Source organism: Pempheris klunzingeri, chromosome 8 (genome assembly GCF_042242105.1).
Source record: "Pempheris klunzingeri isolate RE-2024b chromosome 8, fPemKlu1.hap1, whole genome shotgun sequence".
In the NCBI taxonomy this organism is placed as follows: Eukaryota; Metazoa; Chordata; class Actinopteri; order Acropomatiformes; family Pempheridae; genus Pempheris; species Pempheris klunzingeri.
The window spans coordinates 15,627,454-15,646,170 of NC_092019.1; the positions used below are offsets into that span (position 1 = coordinate 15,627,454).

The following is an 18,717-nucleotide window of genomic DNA, read 5'->3' on the forward strand; positions in this document are numbered from 1 at the left end:
CGAGTGCTTGCCATGAAAATGACACCTGCATCTGGCACTAGCAGTGACACTTATGCTGTGCACCGCATTGTGGTGGGTGTAGGGCTCTCTAGAGTTTTCCTTCACTTTATTCTGCATTTTAGTTAAATCTATCAGATTATAATGTATGTTAAGCACAACCTAACGTGGTACTAATGAGTGAGGTGACGTCTGTGATGAAGCTTCTCAGCAGCCATATAGCTACTGCCTGAGCCCTCGACACCACACCAATCATTTTCATACACTCCCTTATTGCATAGAAACATTTCATAGGTATGACATGAAAGTGTTCTTTACTGACTCACACACATGATTATTTCTGTCAAGGTCCAAATTATTTCTTTAAGATAGAAACATGTGCAGCATATTCCTCAACTCTCTGCTGCACTTTGCCTTAAGGAGGAATAATCTCACATTAAGTGGACAGATCAGAGGAGCAATTACAGGCGGACTGTACTGTACCTGGTAGGTGTGTAGAGGCAGATAAAACAGTAATATCTTTTATAACAACATTCCTTCACAGGGTGGGTGAGGCCTACATACACTCTTAACACACAGGCACGCAGGGTGAGGCTGATCCACATTCCCATGTCACTGCAGAGACTAAAGATGCTGCTACAGAGCTGTCAAAGGGATGATGTGGCCTTTATTAACATCCAACCGAGGGCAGGGACAACATAAACCAGAACAAACAGTACAGCAGCATATCACACGCTGCCTCAGATGTGGTTGTGACAAAACGAGGGTTCAAATAAAGTTGTTAAGCAGCAGGGTTACGCTTAAACAATAGCTAATATCCAAGAACCTGACTTCTGAGATCACTTAACTCAAACTGCATTTAAAAATTTGGCAAAGCGATCCGTGATCTGTCCAGCATGACAGCACAGGATCAGTGTGTTGAGCTGCCGCAGGAGCTGTGACTGCAGATTTGTCTCCTTCTAGTGGGTGGAGCGAGACTGCAGCTGCACGGTCTCGCAGTAAAACCCAGTCTGATCTCTTCTCCTTCACCGAGCCAGACCTCAGTTCACTTTCAGCTTGTTCAGGAAGTTTCTCAAAACTCAAATGCTGAAAATGTGTTGGCATCTCAAAATGGATATCTGACATAAGGAAGTCTCCGTTACCATCATATTAATAACAATGTCTATTTACAGTTTGAAAAAAATAACTCGAAAGCGAATTGAATTTCAAAAGTGTAGAAATCAGTGCTTCAACAGTCGCTGTCTGAAACACAGTTTAGTCATCACATAGGTGATGAAATCACATAAAACTTAAACGTAACCCTGAAGCAAATCTGATAAATATTTTTTATCATGTAACATATTTATCATGCAGGCAGCACCGGTCACATCTGTAGCTTGTCTTTTCGTTAGCCAGTGAGTCCATTTTGTTCTATCTCACTTATAGTTTTTACAGTTTTATTTTGATGAATATAAAGAATCGTCCTTCTAAAATTAAGTAAATATAACAATTGCCTTTATGGAAATATATATTTAATAGCTGCTGAATGTAATATGTAATATTATACAAATGTTGATTGCAGCCAACGACTTTGGGTCTCCTGTTTCCGCCTCCACTTTCCTCATTTAACGCCACGTCTGCTGCGTCTGGCGTTGATGTCACAGGGGTCAAGGGTCAAGGTCTCAGAGCTCCGTCATCAGGAGGGCTCTGAGTATCTTCTCTCTGTCCAGCCTCATTTCCTCTCCGCTACAAACACAGAAAGATACAAACCTCACATCATTAGCAATCTAAAGATACACAAATGTGCCTGTTTTCATTTAATTTTCCTTTATCTAACCAGGTAGCAAAAGTCTAATTAAGAGAGATAAAATCACGAAATTTTATTTTAACAATAAAGTCAATAGAAACAGCAGGGTAAGAAAACTGCATCACAAAGGCAGCAGGAACAGTAACTACAGAAATAATGAAGCTGAGAAAAAGGGGTTTGAAGTTTTAAAGCTATTAGTAACAGATTAAGAAGTTATGAAATCACTTGTATGCCTTTTATGCTGGTAACTAATCAGTAACAGACATAAAACATAAATAAAGTCTTTAAAAAATACTTCATGTTCCGCCAATTTGAAGGGAATCCAAACAAAATGCATATTTTCCATTACGATTAGATATAGCTGCTGTCTTATTCATGTGATACAAATTCAATTACTAAGATTTTGGAGCATCAAGTTGATTTGTCAGTTACAGAAAACAGAAGATAGGTTATCTCACCAGTTAGCTGCAACAAGCCAGAGTACTAATTTAAGTGCCCAGTTTGTTTTCTTGTTGCTGCTTTTTCTGCCCAAATTACACATTTTGATATCATAAAGCAGATGTCACAAACTCAGTTTTGACTAAATATGTAGTTGCTCTTTGTTAACGTAGTGCAGAACTGACACACGGTATAGAAGTGTACACACATTATGCAGTTACATTAACAGGCATGGATTTCCTAAACTATCTACAATAACGCCAAAACAATATATGCAGAAGAAAAAACGTTGACCAAGATTGTTACTGTCCAACATTTAGGTCTTGTTAATCCTTGTTACTTTTTTATAGAATATTTTTTGGCATTTTACCTTTAATGCAGTGTGACAGATAAGGACAAGAAACAATGGGAGACAGGGAAAATTAACTGGCAATTATTTTGACAAAAGATTAATCGATTTAACCATTTTTAAGCAAAAAAATGCCAAACATTTGTGCGTTCCTGCCTCTCAAATGTGAAGTTTTGATGTTTTTTGTCATAAAAAAACAGTAAACTGAATATCTTCAGTTTTTCTTAATCAGACAAATCATGACATTTGAAGGCATTGGATTGGATGGGGAATTATAACAGGCATTTTATTAACAAAATGATTAATCGATTAATCGAGAAAATAATCAGCAGATTAAATGATATGAAAATAAGCTACGTGTTACCTACTGGGGCTCCAGGAAGCCCCCAAAATGCTTACTTGAATTTTTTTAAAATAGTTTGTGAGATCACAGGAGGAAGGTTTAGGCAAGTATGAGCGTGCCCCAGAGAACATGGAGAACTGAGGCGTGTTACCTGTCGTTATGGGCAGCAAGGTAAGGGACCAGGTGAGGAATGGAGCTACGGTAGTACGAAGGGGAAAGATGGGGAGAAGGCGAAGGAGAGGGACAGCATGGACTACCCAGCTCCAGTGCTGGCATATTATCCACCTGAAATACACATGAATGTAAACACATAGACACACACAGACACAGGCAGTCCTCTGTTTACTGAGAGCTAATGATAATAATAATCCCACATTAGCGGAGTGTGGTGCATCTAACAAACATTCTTCTCATGGCTTTTTAGGGTGTGTGTGTGTGTGTGTGTGTGCGCATGTGTGAGAGTGTGAGAGTTACCTGTGGGTATATGGATGGCTGAATCTGTTTGTCCAATGAGCTGGTAGATCCTGACTTTCCTGCGCTCTGGGAGGAGATGGCTGCAAGTGCTTCTGGGAGATTATCTTCATCTTCATGGTTACTGACAGGCAATAAATTGAGAGAGAATGAGTGACTTCTGCGACCTGCAGATTGCTGTGAACAAAATGTAATTCTCAAAGAGCAGAGATAGCACTGCTTGTGCCTCGAGTACTCTGTGGTGTATACATTTCCAGTGTGCAATTTCCCTCTTGGAGCTCCGTCCTTCAACAGTAATCACAGGTGATGTGCACTCACAAGCTGAACTGTCTGACCAGTCGTTTTCTGCGGTTGGTGCTTGCGTTGCCTTTGGACTGCGGTCTCTCTGGTGTCGGGTTGCGGTCTCGCCGATGTGGTGTCTTGTCTGCAGTGAGACTGGATGCAGCCGAGTCTTGGGACGAGCTCTGATACCTGAAGTCCAGAGTGATCACAGGGAGAGTTACTCCTCAGTACTCACGTGCAGAAACATGTGTAAGCATGTGAAGATGGGATGAAGGCACTGGCCTGTCATTGAGGGTCTCATTTGAGTTATTCCTTCTTGGTGTTGTTGGAGCTTCCTTCTTCATCATGGAGGAGAAGAGGACACTGCTGTTAGTTACCCTGTACAGTGCACTAGGTTTTAGATGGTTAGTTGGTAGTTTGGGACTCACCCTGAAAGCCGCCTCCATTTGGGCCTTGAGGATGTTACACTTGAGATGTTCGGGGAGCATCGCTGGAGAGGCAGGATGGTGCAGAGACTTTTCAGACAGCTGCTTCTCCTCCCCCTGGCAGGGCAACAGGGAGGAAGGTGAAGAAACTTGGGCGAGATCTTATTGTGAGCAAAGCAGGACGATGGCGTGTGGGTAGTGTCTGACCTTGTTGTCCATGTTGACGTGCAGCGAGGGCCACGGGGGAGAATCGCTTTCTGACTCGAGAGCCTTGAGCAGAGAGTGGGAGATGTCCAACTCATCTGCAGGGCAGGGAGGAGCTCGACGTTCTAATACACACAGAGTTTAATGAGAAAACGCATTATAGGCTACATTTTGTATTGTATCTACATGTTATTTTAATCCCTAAGACCTTTGGTTCTTCATTGTGAGCGGACTCATTAGGTTACTGATAGCCCAGAGGTCCGTTTAGTGTGGGAACGATGGCAAAATTTGTGATTATAGGTGCTTTTGTGTATAAACACAATAAACTGTAAAATAAGAAACAAGGAAACAAAACTCAAACACAAGAAAATGTGGTAAAAAGGGATAGTTCACCCAAATTATAAAAACGTACAAAGATAATACTAATGGTATCTAGCCAATGAGCTTTCTGCCACCATCTCAGTACAACGGAGGAAAATGACACTAAGTTTATTTGTGTCAAGGCACCAAATAAAATAACCTCTGGAAAACTTGACAACCGTATTTCCATTCAGAAACATATTTCTAGCTGGTTTTACCTTAAATCTTGGTTCACAGGTATGAATAATGAAATATATTTTCTATATAAAGTTCCCTCTATGAGGTACTATCCCTCCACCTCAGCACAACAAGGTGTCTAGAGAAACTTCATACTAAAAATGATCCACTTAATTTTGTCTAATCTAGACGACTGGAGTTGAAATACATTTTTACACAGAATGAAAACTGTGGATTTTGTCCCACTGTCACTTACACTGAAAGTGCATTATGAAGGGATCCCTTAATGTGCTGTTCACACGAACACCCGACTGGTGACTTAAAATATTTTGAATCTATCTTTATTGTGCTTTGTATGCGATTTGGATGCACAGACCCATAAAAAACTAAGCTGAGGATGCTGACCAGCACTCAGCAGTGATCATGAAAGGAGCATCAGCGTACAGCTTTGATATATATCACAGATCTGCAGACAGACACTGTTTGGATAGCTCTCGCTCAGACTGAGAATACTCACTGTTCTTGGTGTGTGTGTGGCAGAGCGTGTCCTGGCTGTGTGTGTGGCGGCGGTGATGGTGGTGGATCTTGCCAGAATAGGAAGTCTCATTCTCTTCGACGCTGAACTGATGGTCTGAAGTAGGACCGCTCAGAGGGAAACTGAAGATGACACATGCAATCAAGACAAATTCCCTCTAACAAAATGCCACTTAAAATGCATCCTTGAATTTTTCACAAAAAACATCACAGTCTAATGTCTAGTTATTATAAATGTAAAAAATAAATCTAACAAGTGGGCTTAAGTTATAAAACAATAAAAAGACAGATCTTTGCAATATTTTTCAATTATAAACATTCTGTTTATTTAATGGCAACATCCCTAAAGGCATCATGTGATTCAAGTAAATGTTACAGAGTAAAAGGCTTCACACTATAACAGCAAAACATTGGCCACATTTTCTGTAAACTGATGGGTGATTTAGCAAATCCATAAAATGCTAGAACAATTGTTATTGTTATTTCATTCAAAAATCTCAACACTGAAAGCACAACACAATATATGCAGGACTCTAGTTCATGCCTCTAATTCACACTGAACTATATATTATACATCTTAAAGCAGCTTAATCCCTAAACCAGCATACAATATGTGCTTAGCGCGACCCCTTCCACCTGTTGAGAATGACCTTATTCAGCACTCACATCACTTTCTCTCACTCAAATTAAAGTGATTTGGATAAATTAGCTGTCACGAGATTCCTTAAGCATGAATATAAGTACAATCTTCAGAGCAGATTCGAGATCTTGTAGTAAACATCAACCATGATTACATGAATATGTGCACAACAACACAAAGGCAGGCAAAGCTATTACACCTGGTCCTATCTTTATTCTACTTGTGTTCTAGTGGTCTCTTTTAGTCTGGATCGGGGGCTTTCAACGTCTGACACTGCATTTGTGTGTATGAATGGATAAAGGAGGGTGTTTGAGGAACATAACGCTGATGGGATATTCTGAGCCTCGGGAATGTTAAATAAAAATATATATATATACTAAAAGTGCAACCTAAAAAAATATCACATTCATGGATTTTATCACTCTTATTTTTTGTACTCGTCTTATTTCAATTTGGGAGATAATTCAGAATAATCATGTTGAACTTTTTTGCCATGATTCCGAAGCGAATCTATGGACATTTATTCACAATAGACATCAGAGATAATGACACCCATGTGACGTTTGAGTCACACTGAATCTAAAGATAAATGTATCAAGTCTGTGTGTTCAGGGTTGACTTTAGAGTTATGACCCTGAGAAGGAGTGCCATTTTTGGCACAAATTGCAGAGTTTGAGGCTGCTGAGTACCTTATTACCTTATTGAGTACCTTATTTTCCTCCATCAGCTGTTACTGCTGATAAGCCGAACTGCAATAACTAACTTCCTGTTGTTTTCAGAACACCGGTATGCACATGTCGCTTTCACCTCACACAGTGTCTTCGCCTCACATCTCTCCTCTGCACCTCCGCTTCCTGAGACCCATTGGGGAGGCGGTGAAAGCCAGACTGAAAACCTTTGAGCTCTATGACACTTTGCTTTTTTTGGGATATTTCATGAAGGTGTTCACTGACACACATGAGGGGGTGTGACAAATGGATGATGACAGACGTGATGAAGGACGATGGACACAACTCTCTTTCCGCTGAGTCCGTCACCAGAGTCTCTCTCTGTGGGACACCAGTCTATGAAAGTATTAACAGTCTGGGTTTGAAACAGATTCCCCGGTCAAACAAAGGTCAAAGTGCAGTCATGACCTTGTCCCTGTAAACCACACTGATGGATCCTGGGAAGGTGCCGCTGGTGCGCTCCGGGACGGGAGGATGACTGGACGTGGGACTCACAGCCTTGACAGAGGGCCTGAACATGACACCAGATGGAGGATGACACACACATATACACACATACATAAGCATGGAGGTAGACAAGACACATAGACGTATGAGGTTTATGAGTGACGTGACGTGTGATTACAAACATAACATGGAGCACTGAGAGCATCAGATGAGTGACTTTGTCTAAAAATAGAAACAAACGACCTCAAAGACCAATGCGTCATCAGTCTTCTCATTTAATCCCCGCTCTGTGTGGTCGGCTGTCTTACCTGTGTGGTGGTGTGTGTCCAGAGGGCTGCAGGTAAACTGGGGGTGTGAGAGCGGGATGGGGCGGGTGCCACGGCTCGTGACCAATGGGAATGTTGTGCTGGTACTGGAGGGGAGGAGAGGAGATTGAGGAGATGCTGAAATTAAATGTTGTCACAAGGGTGAAGCCAGATCAGGGGCTGCTGTGTTTGTGTGAGTGTGTGTGCATGTGAGAAAGTGGGTTATCTGAGGTCACTCACTGGATGTAGGCTGGGATCGGGGCTGGCGTGAGAGCTGGAAAAGCATGACAGATAACAGATTCAAAAGAAATTTACTGAAAACACAAATTTCTTTAAGTGTTTGCTTGAATTTTTTGAACGAGCAATAAATCCTCAAAAAGGTGGAGAAAAACCTACAGAGTGACGGTTATTTTACTTCTTTTTTCTTTTACAAAAGGCTATTTTAGTGTTTGAGTTCAGATTATCCGTGTCGTTTTGTGGATTAAGGTCAAAGTTAGAGGATAAGGAATGAACGTAATAATTGGAATGTCCTCATAAGCACAGTAATATGAATGTGCATGTGTGTATTGTGTATATTTGTGTGTGTCTGTTACCTGATATGTGGCTTGGCCGGGGAGATGGCAGCTGACAGAAAGAGATATGAATTCAGTTAAGAGCAGAAAACATGACTTTTGTCACTTTACCTTCACTTATGTGTAGATTTTCAAAGGAGTTATTTTATTTTTAGTCTGTTTTCCAGTCCAGACACTTGGTATGCATGTGATGCTGAGCCATCACCAATACTTCAATCTTTATTAATTTTTGTATTGCAGGGCTGAATGGAAAACCAGTAAATAATATATAAATAAAAAGTGTGTGGATGTCAACACTGACAGCCTTGAAGCCCAAACAGCTTTCAAGTCTGCATTTGATCATCCATGTCTAATAGATAGATGGATAAAGCAGGTGCTTTTGACAAAGTAGACAGGTGACACTTAAGTGTGACAGCCTGGTACATTCTTTAAAAGAACCAGAGCTGTTTTTAAGTTCTTTTTAATCTATTACATTACCATATAATTTTAGACATTTTTAGAGGAAAACCCTTTGGAGGGGATGACAGTTTTACAGGCTGCAGCTTCAACAGTTATTCTGGACAGCAACTGTGCAGTATGTGACCTTCATGATAACACATGCAGCCGTTTAAATGACTAAACAGGTGCTATTAGTCATCAGCATTTGCTTGTGCTGATAAGACTCACCTTTGCCCAGTGACTGTGTGCGGGAGGGGTATCTCTTGCTTGGCCTTCTCTCAAAAGTGCTGGCTCTCCTCAGTCTGCCTCCATGAGTGGCTTGATACTCTGTTTTACCACTGAGATGTAAACACACAGAAGTATAAATGTTTTTCCTATACAGTCTCACTTCAATTACAGGGTTTGAAAAAACAATTTGTTGAGGATTCACTGTTGGGGAATTAAATCTAAAACATTTCATTCTTACTTTAAGGATTTAAAAGATGAAGTTTTAAAGTTTAGACATTTGTTATTGTGCCACTAACAGGAAACTGTTTCTAAAGTTGTTTAATAGACACAACTTCTGATGAGACTAAATCGTTCTTGTAAGTTTGGGAGGTTTAATTGGAAAGCAAGTCTTAAGTAAAAATTGTGTACAAAATAAAGTAGTACATAAAAACACAATTAACAATTTAACCCAAAACCTGAATTAATCTGAAGGAATTAACACCAGTTTTACATATATTTCAGTATTTAGGTGACTTGATCACTACAATATTAGCTTAAGCAGACTTGTTTGTCTATTTACTCATCATGAAATCACTCTTAAATAAAAGTCCAGACAAGTGACATTGGTATGGTTGATATTTATCACATTACACTGCCCGGATGTTCCTATTTTTACTTCCAACACCTGTAAAGTGAGTTTTTAATCCACTTAAAAACTCAAGTAAAGTAAAGCGGACTTCACACTGCTTTGTATTAGTCAGAAGGAAACAAACAATATGAGTGAGATATCTCAGTCGCCATAGGAACAGATCCATGTAACCATAGATACACTGTAACCATAGATACAAAGGCTCTGTTTTATGTGACACACTGTTCCCCATATGCTTGTTTTAGTGCTGGCCGCAACCACCTGAGTGAGCCAACTCATCGGTGCAGTCTCAGTGGTCAGAAACACACTTTCCAGGTGAGTCTGTCTCGGTGCTCTACCTGAATCTGAAGCGAGAACCGAGCCGTGTGAAGTCGCTGCGGCTGGCCTTGCCTGTGGCTGGTTGGCGCAGCCGGAAGAAGGCGTGGCTCTCCACGGCACACTTCCACAGGTGTTTGCAGGTCTTGGAGCTGGCCAGCTGGAACACAAACGTATGCTCCTGCTCCCGACCCTGCACAGTCAGAAAACAGCCGCACACTGTTGGCCACCTCGTGTGTGCCTGAGCGTGTTTGCATGCAGGGTTGTGTTTGTGACGGGACAGGACAAACCTGATCATCGTCCTCCACCACGACCAACGTGAGTCGACTCTTTTTAAAGTCTAGACGAGTGATTTTGGGCCTGGATTACACAGCGAGACACACAAAAGGGCAACAAAACCAACAACTCCACATTAGTGCAGTAGTTCCCATACATTTTGAAAACATGGCAACGCCCCCCCATGTTCACCATAAACAAAGCAAACATGTGCACATGTGACATACATACATATATGACATGACAATATCAAGTGTATTAATATTCAGTGGGCCTTTTTGCAGTCACTCAGTCAGCAGTTTTAGGCTGTGCTGCTATGCAGGCTAAGAGATAAAACTGAATTTAACAATTTAACAATTACTACTATTTGCCTGGAAAAGTCAGAGCCAGGAGGAAAGACGCATTACTATGACAACCAGGCCTCTTTTCAAATGTTTCTATAAGGAGATTCTGGTGTTTATTGCTCATTTCTAGTGTTGAATATGACACACAATATAAAAAAAGTGGTGAATCGCTGTTAACATTTACGAGTAAAAAATGGAAATGGGCACATTTTGTGTCCCCTCACAGCACCTGCTTTAGGAACTGCTGGTGCTGCGTTTGATGTACTCACCAAAAGAAGAGGCCGATTTTGTTAGAGCCTTCAAATACTAAGATGCCCGTGGGAGTGAGACCTAGAGCATATTCTCCTCCATCTCTGCCCTGAAGACACAACACACACGTACACACCTTTAGCTCTCAAACACACTGATGTGGAGACACGCACTGATAATAAGATACACTCACACACCTTGACAAAGTGCATATCTACTCCGTAAAGTTCCAGCCACTTGCATTTGTTGAGAAAAGATATCTCTGCTTGAGATGGGCTCTTTCCCCTGAGGATTAAAAAAAAACAAAACACCATGTTGAGTTTTCACAACAAAAACATCTTTCCCTCCGTCACCTCAGTTCTGACACCTGTGAGGTGGTCTGAAAAAGAAAACTACCAATAAAGACACCTCATGCTAGTAACTGGTGTTAGCTTGAAAGGAAGTACATGGTTTGCAACCTTCTGGCCCTCCCTGACTCAGTCTTGGTGTTCAGTGTAATAATGACGGTGAATTCAGTGTGGGTTCGTCCTTGGGTGGCTCAGTCAGCTCTGTGAAGCGCAGCATATGTGTATGTAATCTAATCCGAGATGGAAGAAATAAGACCGCAGCTGGGTTAAATACTGCTCGGAATCAATCAAGACCCTCCAGGGATTAATCCCTTAATCCTTCATACAGGCCGGTGAGAGCAAGGCTGAGGCCGAGGAGGCGAGAGCTGAGGGAGAGTGAAATTTAGACGCCCTCCTCAGTGGAAATGCTGGCGCTGAAGGGCTATAGCAGTTTGACTTCCATTCCTGCTCAGTGCTCTGCTTTTTGCCCCAGTTGTTTCATCCAAAGAGGAAATAAACCTCCTCAGGTCAAGTCATCGGCCACTGGACACTCTCCAATAAACTGCTTTGACACAGTCAAAGTATTGTAGCAACTAGCTCAGATCCATGTGTGTGAATATTCAAATATCCTGGGTTTTAGTAGTTTGCCGTTTTCCCATTTTCTACAACTCTAAATGTGTACAGTGGGTACAGTGTGACACTTCATGAAAACCTTTAAACTCACCTGAGCTCCAACCACCTGCCGAAGATGTCCGCCTCCATGGGCTCACTCTGTTTGGGAGTGAAGCGAAACTCAGACACCAGCTCAGGAGAGTGCTCCAAGGGATCGCAGTCTCCCAGCTCACCTGAATACGGACCAAGAGATGCAGAAACACAGGTGTAGGAGAAGAGCAGATGGAGACGCTGCAAACACGACTACATACAGTCTAAAACATGTGCTGTGTATTGGTATCCCAGGTATTTAATGACTGAGTGTACGTCATTTTTTACAGATGAAACAACACACTCCTCTTCTTACAGACAAAGAGTTAAGGTAACACCCCTGTCGTGATCATGGTGGCTAATGTTAGAGAACTAGAGATACACACTGCTGTGTAACATTACTGAGTCAAACTGACAGTAGGACTCTTCCCTACTTGTACTACTGTTACACCACATTTACCATTATCTCATGATCTCACTTTTGGCCTCAGTGGCCGCTGTTCAGCAGAAGTTGCATAGTCTCACTTTAAAGCTGTAAATTCCTGCACGCTCCACGCACGTTCCTTGTTGGTGCATTCAAGGAAGCTTTGATAATATCAAGCAGCAGAGCGGCATATTTTCAAAACAAGTACCCACAAACTTTTCACAGCATCCATCTTAGATTACTGTTTGCCCTCTGGCTATTTTTCTGATGACACAGATTATAAATGTATTGCTTTTCTACAATCATGGATGCCAAGGCAAACACACCACTCAGAAAGAATTGTTGACTTACAACTGCTTCACCACCCAATGATAAATTAGACAATGAAATCAAATATATGACTGGGTTAAACAATACGTGATTTGTAGTTAATAGCTAAAACACGCAGTTTTTGAGACCTTTCACAGGTGGACGTGACACCTCTGCATATATAAATAAATATAAGCATGTGAAGTCCACTTACTTTGTAAACAATACGCTGCCAGCTCTACCGAGACATCGTACGGACATTTCAACCTGACCAGAGGAAAAAGAGACACTGTTTTCATCAAACATAACACTCTGTCCTGCCCGTGGTGTGATGTGTACTGTACATGTTATCACGTGTTGTAAAGACATTAAAGTGTCTAAATGCCCTACACCGTGTGTGTGTGTGTGTGTGTGTAAGTGCGCGTGTCAAGGAGGAGAGGAGCAACCCTTTTCCTAAAATAAGTAGCCCTCTGCTGTTCCTGATCTTGAGCTTTATAATAGAGCTGGACTCTGGGGATCCGTGGCCCAGATAGAGCCAGGAGGAGGGAGAGGGGTAACACGCTGTCTGAGTGTGTGTTTGTGCATGCAGGTTTGTGTTTGTGTGGAGGAAACGGGCTCCAGAAGTCCCCCAAACTCTATTGTAGGTCACCGTGTGTACACTGCCACAGGTGAGAGTGTTTGTACCAGGTTTAACTCTACTAGTGAGATCCAGACATCTTCACAGATGAAGAAAAATTACTTTAAAATGGTTCATGAGGAGAGAACTTTATTTTAAGAATGTTTTCTTCTGTTCCAGTTCAGTTGAGATCAGATTTACGCTTGCAGATTCAAGGTTAAGCTCTCCAAATGAATGTATCTCCATTCTTTAACTGCCTTTATCAAAAAAATACACAGTTGTGCGTATATTTGCAAAAACTCTATTTGAGCACTCCCATTTACAAGACTTTTCGGAGACAAATATGAATGAAACTAACTCTCAGTTATATACTTCTACTCTACCAAGCAGTCTAAGCATGTCCATCTTCCATTATACTCCAATAATGAGGTCAAGATTTTCTAAAGACACAGTGGGCCTTTTTTGTGGAATTAATAGTTGCATATTGTTCACCACTCTTCAATAATGGACCCCTTACTTCTTTTGTTTCCCCTTAAGTAGCTCTCAGATTATTTTTATGCTCTTACAGAATCACATATATATTCTGAATCATTTTATTGTAACAAGACAGTGCTTTGTATGGCTGCAGCTCTCCGTCTAAAAGAAATACTGTAAATGTCTTGTGCATCATTTTATATCACAAGTTTCCTTAAAATTAATGATCATATTTAATATTGTTGTTAACCTTTGGATCTCCAATAAAATTTCAAATACAATCTGTAGGTTTGAATAATGTTTGGCTGCCCACTGTGTGTTTGTAATGACTGACCCACCAGCGGGCTGTTGCTTAAGGGGTTAAATATCTTAAACAAACATTGGTTACATACTGGACTTGATCTCCCATTTACCATGTTGATTGTTGAATAGCTAGTATTAGAAATTATTGTGAGTATGTTTCCCCACTTCCTCTTTTTTATCTGGACCCATAACTGCCTCCCCAATCTTATTTGTAAGTAATGAAGTTAGTTGTTCATTAGGTTCACCCCTGGTCACTTGTCAGGCCGACTTACACAGTAACTGGTCCCCTTCTCTCCTGTTTGTCTCTTCCATTTACCTTCTGGCCCACATCATCCCCTTTCTGTCCCTATTCTGCCTCTCCCACCTTTCCCTTCTCCACATATCGTCTTGGGCTCGTAATAAGCTCGGGTGACACAACTCCTGAGACACTGCATCTCCTCCTTCCATTATATCGGCCACTGACCAGACAAAAACAGATTACTTCCTCCTCCCGACGTGCATCCCCTTTCTCACAACTATCCATCCTCTACATCCAGTCCTCCCCTCATAGCACCATTAATCACGTACTGTTGTGGTGTGGTTCTTGCTTGTCAAATGCAGTTTGTCTCTGTAACTTTAAGTTTCTTTTGAGTTTTTTTTTCTCCTATGTGGTTTGTATTTTTAAATGTACATGTTTGTCGATGTGCGTGTATGCAGTGTGTGTGAATATATTGATTTTTAAAGGAATAGTTCGACGTGTAAGGAAATGTGTTAATTTGCTTTCTTGTTGAGACTTCAATGAAAAGATATTTACTAGCCTGCATCCATTTAGCTTAGCATAAAGACTGAAAACAGGGGGAAACAGCTAGTGCAGACAGCTTCATATTTACAGTGGTGTCGATCATCATATCTAACTCTGAGAAAGAAAGCAAATAAGCATATTTCTCAACATAGTGAACTGTTCCTTTAGATGTGCAAAAAGTATAAAGTATGTTGTATATAAAATGGAGGTATGAGTGTTTATATACAGTATATGTGTCTATGTGTGTCTCTGGGTGTATTATACTGTAATTTTTACATGCCACATTTGTGTGAATTAACAGCGACAAAGAAACTTACTTGGCAGAGAGAATATCTTGTCGAAGCTGCAACACAAACAGATACCTGTTGGTTAAAAAAAAAAAAACATAGGGAGTGAGAGGCACACACTGAACAGGAACATAAATCAACTGATGTATCACAGGCTTTTCGTCATCTCTGACATATAATTTGTTTTAACAAGTCTCTGTCCGATTGGCCTTGATTTGAATCTGCCCACAGCAGCAAAGTAATTAGCCCCACATCCCCTTTGGACCTCTGGGCTCCTGAGAAAACTGCGTGTGTGTGTTCATGTGTGTGCATCCGCGTGTGATTTGTATGTGAGATTTTTACCTTGTAAATTCCTCACGCAGGTTATTTGGCTCAGAGGAGTAAAATTTCACTCTGAAGAACAGTCTGTATGGGGGCCCGTCTGAAAGAAACAAAGAGACAGAGCAAAGTGTCAAAAAAAGGCATGAGAAGACTATGTTTGTGTGAGTGTGTGAGACGGGAAGAGCTGCAGAGAGACGAAGTTGTAATTTGTCGAATATTAATTCAATCAAATCAAATTTTCTTACGATTTATTTTATCCATTTTATTTCATCCAGTCCATCCATCACTGTCCGCCAGGCAATAAATCTTTTTCACCTACATTTCTTTGTAACCTACTTTTTTATTTCTTTCCTGTTTTACTTCAACATCGATCCGACTTTTGTTTTAGGCTCCTAAATGAAGAAAGAGCCGGCGGACAGGCAGCATCAGGCTCATCCCACCTCCCCCTCCTGTACCATTGTGTTACAAGCTAGAGAGCAAACAAGGGTACAGCGTCTAATGCACATGCTAATCACCATGTCAACATTGGATAATGTGCCACCTGCTCCCCACTTACCTGCTTCCACATGCACATACGGTACACGGCACATTTTCCTGCACATACGGCACAAGCAGGCCTAACTAGGAAAACACTCAGAGTTGAACTCACCTCGTATTTGTTTCTTTATAAACTTGGACATATCCAGCCAGTGCTAGCAGAGAGAAAGGAGTAAGGAGGAGAGTTGTATCAGCTTGCGGTCTACTGTGATGGAAGTTAAGAGCTTGTTGCTGGTTACTCACTGAGACTTGTTCTGTGTCCATGAACTGCAATCCAAAGTAGTCTGTCTCCACCAGATCTATGTGATACATGATCTGGTCAAAAAGGTCCTGGCCTTTGGATTTACTCTACAAAAGAAGAACAAAAAGTCAAATATTTTCAGCTGAGCTCCGTGTGGTGTTATTCTTTATCTCTTCTGCTTTAGTAACCTGATCTTCTTGGGATAGACTGAGTCCTAAAATTGAGTTTCACCACTCAGATGGCTGGTGGGTTTTCTCGCTAAATAGAAATAGACCTGGTGCCCATAACAGGAGCAAAATGACTTTAAGTGGATGTGAAAGTGGTTGTGTGTGTGTGTGTGTGTGTGTGTGTGTGTGTGTGTGTGTGTGTACATCTGGGTCACAATGAGAAGGACAAGCCCCTAAGGGAAAGGCCCTTATTCAGGCTTTTGTCAATAACACACACAAGCAAGAACACAAGTCTTTGTAGTTTAGCACAACTACTGTAGCAGCATTTTGTCCCAAACTTCATCCGAATAGTTCATGAGCAGATGTGCCTCATTGCCCCTTATGAGGACCTAACACCAGTGTGACCCATAAAACACACACTGGGTGAGCAGACAGATGACAGCCTTGTACTTTGGATCCTGATAACCAGTCTAAACTTCCTGGTGAGTGTATGAATGTGTGAGGAAATCAGTGGTATTAAGGGATTGGGGACAGGAAAAAAAAAAAAAAAAATCACCAGAGAGCTCTTGCTCATTCTGCAGCATGTAATTTCTAGAGACTGATTGAAATCATAGCCTCTATCAAACAGGTTGCACATGCAGCAGTAACAATGTCACAAAGCCACACATGCCAAAGAGAACATGCCAACATTTTACCGTTCCTGTTCAACCTTGTGCTTTGGCTCCATTCAGCCTGAAGTGACAGACTAATAAGCTTTAATGGGCGAGTTTCAGCTCTGCTCAGTGCACGTGACGCGAACAAACTTGTTCCAACACACCTGTGACTAAGCCACCAGCTTGACGAGCCCTGTGTCACTTTATTGTTGAAAATGTAATACCTCTGCAGAAGCTGCGGCTTTGTGTTATTGCTGTAATGTCCCTGGAGGACAAGAGAAATGCTCTCTACTGGTAACCCACTATACACGGGGTGACGCATGCATGCAACAGCTTCTGTGACACATTCAACCTTCAAAATTAAAACATCTTACGAGACAACCACTTACGCACGAAGGCCCACACACTCATCCCACCTCACACACTCATGGTGCTCGTCTGTGAGTCCCCACGGTGGTAAATCAGATCAGGGAGTCAGGGAATAGAGAAAGACAGAGGGAGAAGGGTGGATCACAGGAGACAAAAGGAGAAGAAGAGGGGGAAAGAGTAAGGTGATGAGCAAGGGAGCAGGCTGCAGAGGGAGCGTAAGAGAAGATTAGGAGTGAAGATGGCACAAGGTGGGGGGTCCAGGAGGGAGCGGAGATTGGTTGAGGAGGATCAGATAGAGGCAAATAGGCTGAGGGGGAGAGAGAGAGAGGAAAAAAGTGAAAGGATGGTGCTGTAAAAGAGCAAACAGGAGGGGGCAGCTTCATGTCTGTCTGTGTTGGATTTCCCCTCAGTCAGAATGGGGAAGTAATGTGATGAATTGGCTAATTGTAACGCCATCTGGAGCTGCACCTCTCACTGTACAGGAAGAGACACGCTTCCAAACACACACCAATACTATGTAGGCCACTGTGACACCGCAGGCAGTGAAACTTTGGTAAAAGGACACATATCATTGATGACAGTTGAACTTGGGATGCAACTAGTAATCAGTGATTTGCATTACTGATTACTAATGATTGTTTAAAATGTCAAAAATGTGGCAAGAATAAACACCCAAACTTTGTCTCAGTTCCCAAAATGAGGTCTTAAGTTGCTCATCAATCTGAAACAGAGAGAAAAAGTCTGGCGCTTTAAAAGCAGGAACCTGTGAGTTTTGGACATTTTTGCTTGAGAAACTGTTAATAAATCATCCAAATTGTTGTTGATTAATTTCTTGCTAGAATAAAAAGGGTAATAAGACAAAGTACTCACTTTTAGATCTCCATATTCTCTAACCAGAGTTGTGTTCAATTCCACTTTTACTATTAAAGTTTCTCCTGATATTTTGAATCTAAAAAGTTGAGAGAAAGTTGACAACAACCCTGAATCATGGCTAAACTACAGCAAATTAAATTTCAGCGCAGTAGCCCTGTCCCAAATGTGTGCAGGGGACCACCGGGAACCTCTCCACGGTCCCCACGGGGTCCCCGAGCCGCACTTTGACACACTCTGACCTCGGCTACCACCCTGTGCTCCGTTTACACACTCAGCCGGCCAGTGTAAACACGCAGAGCGCACTCACAGGTAAATCCACATTGACATCCGAGCCGTCCAGCAGCAGGACGCGGCAGGTGATGGTGGTCCTCGCCGTCCCGGCCGCCGGGATGTGCACCGACGCTCCCCCGGTGACCACGGCGGGCGCATGGACGACCTGCTGCTGATGGGCCAGGAGCAGGGGGTTCCCGGTCATCCCTCCCTCTCCTCCTCCCCCTCTGCCGTCCCGCTCGTCCCCCTCTCTCGTCTGGAAGCGGCTCCGGGAGCGGCGGCTGAACGTCCGGCGCAGAAAGCCCATCATCTTCCTGATCCACAGGGCGAGGAGGTCCGTGGTGCGTCCGTGAAAACTGTTCCGCACAACAGGCGCTGCAGCCGGGGTCCTGCTTCTGCTGCCTCCGCCGCCTCCTCCTCCTCCTCCTCCTCCCCGGGGCAAGGAGTCACTCAGCAGGCACCGAGGAGACTTCAGGGCTGCCGAGCGGTCCTCAGGCTGGATGGCGGCGGCAGCGGGGGGACTCCAGC

The 18,717-nt window shown here is 42.3% G+C and overlaps 1 protein-coding gene across 1 annotated transcript; it reads right to left on the reverse strand.

The window, feature by feature from the left end:
- Window positions 1–1,280: 1,280 nt before the first annotated feature.
- On the reverse strand, window positions 1,281–18,604 carry epb41l4b (erythrocyte membrane protein band 4.1 like 4B). Its single transcript, XM_070836159.1, has 23 exons — window positions 18,227–18,604; window positions 15,860–15,964; window positions 15,729–15,771; window positions 15,101–15,179; window positions 14,789–14,833; window positions 12,512–12,564; window positions 11,587–11,707; window positions 10,734–10,821; window positions 10,557–10,645; window positions 9,958–10,027; window positions 9,691–9,860; window positions 8,725–8,834; window positions 8,080–8,110; window positions 7,727–7,760; window positions 7,490–7,593; window positions 5,350–5,489; window positions 4,299–4,420; window positions 4,095–4,208; window positions 3,949–4,004; window positions 3,703–3,855; window positions 3,388–3,508; window positions 3,065–3,198; window positions 1,281–1,722 (listed from the first exon to the last, which is right to left on the reverse strand). The coding sequence occupies exons 1-23, from the start codon at window positions 18,497–18,499 to the stop codon at window positions 1,659–1,661; spliced, it is 2,319 nt and encodes a 772-aa protein (XP_070692260.1). The 5' UTR covers window positions 18,500–18,604; the 3' UTR covers window positions 1,281–1,658.
- Between the last annotated feature and the right edge of the window lie 113 nt (window positions 18,605–18,717).

Excerpts from the sequence above, each read along its gene's own strand:
- epb41l4b (XM_070836159.1), bottom strand. The coding sequence starts at position 18,499 with ATGATGGGCTTTCTGCGCCGGACGTTCAGCCGCCGCTCCCGGAGCCGC. Across the intron at positions 7,594-7,726 it reads CCGATCCCAGCCTACATCCA|TACCAGCACAACATTCCCAT; the intron begins GTGAGTGACCTC and ends CCTCCCCTCCAG. Across the intron at positions 4,005-4,094 it reads AAATGGAGGCGGCTTTCAGG|AAGGAAGCTCCAACAACACC; the intron begins GTGAGTCCCAAA and ends TCCATGATGAAG.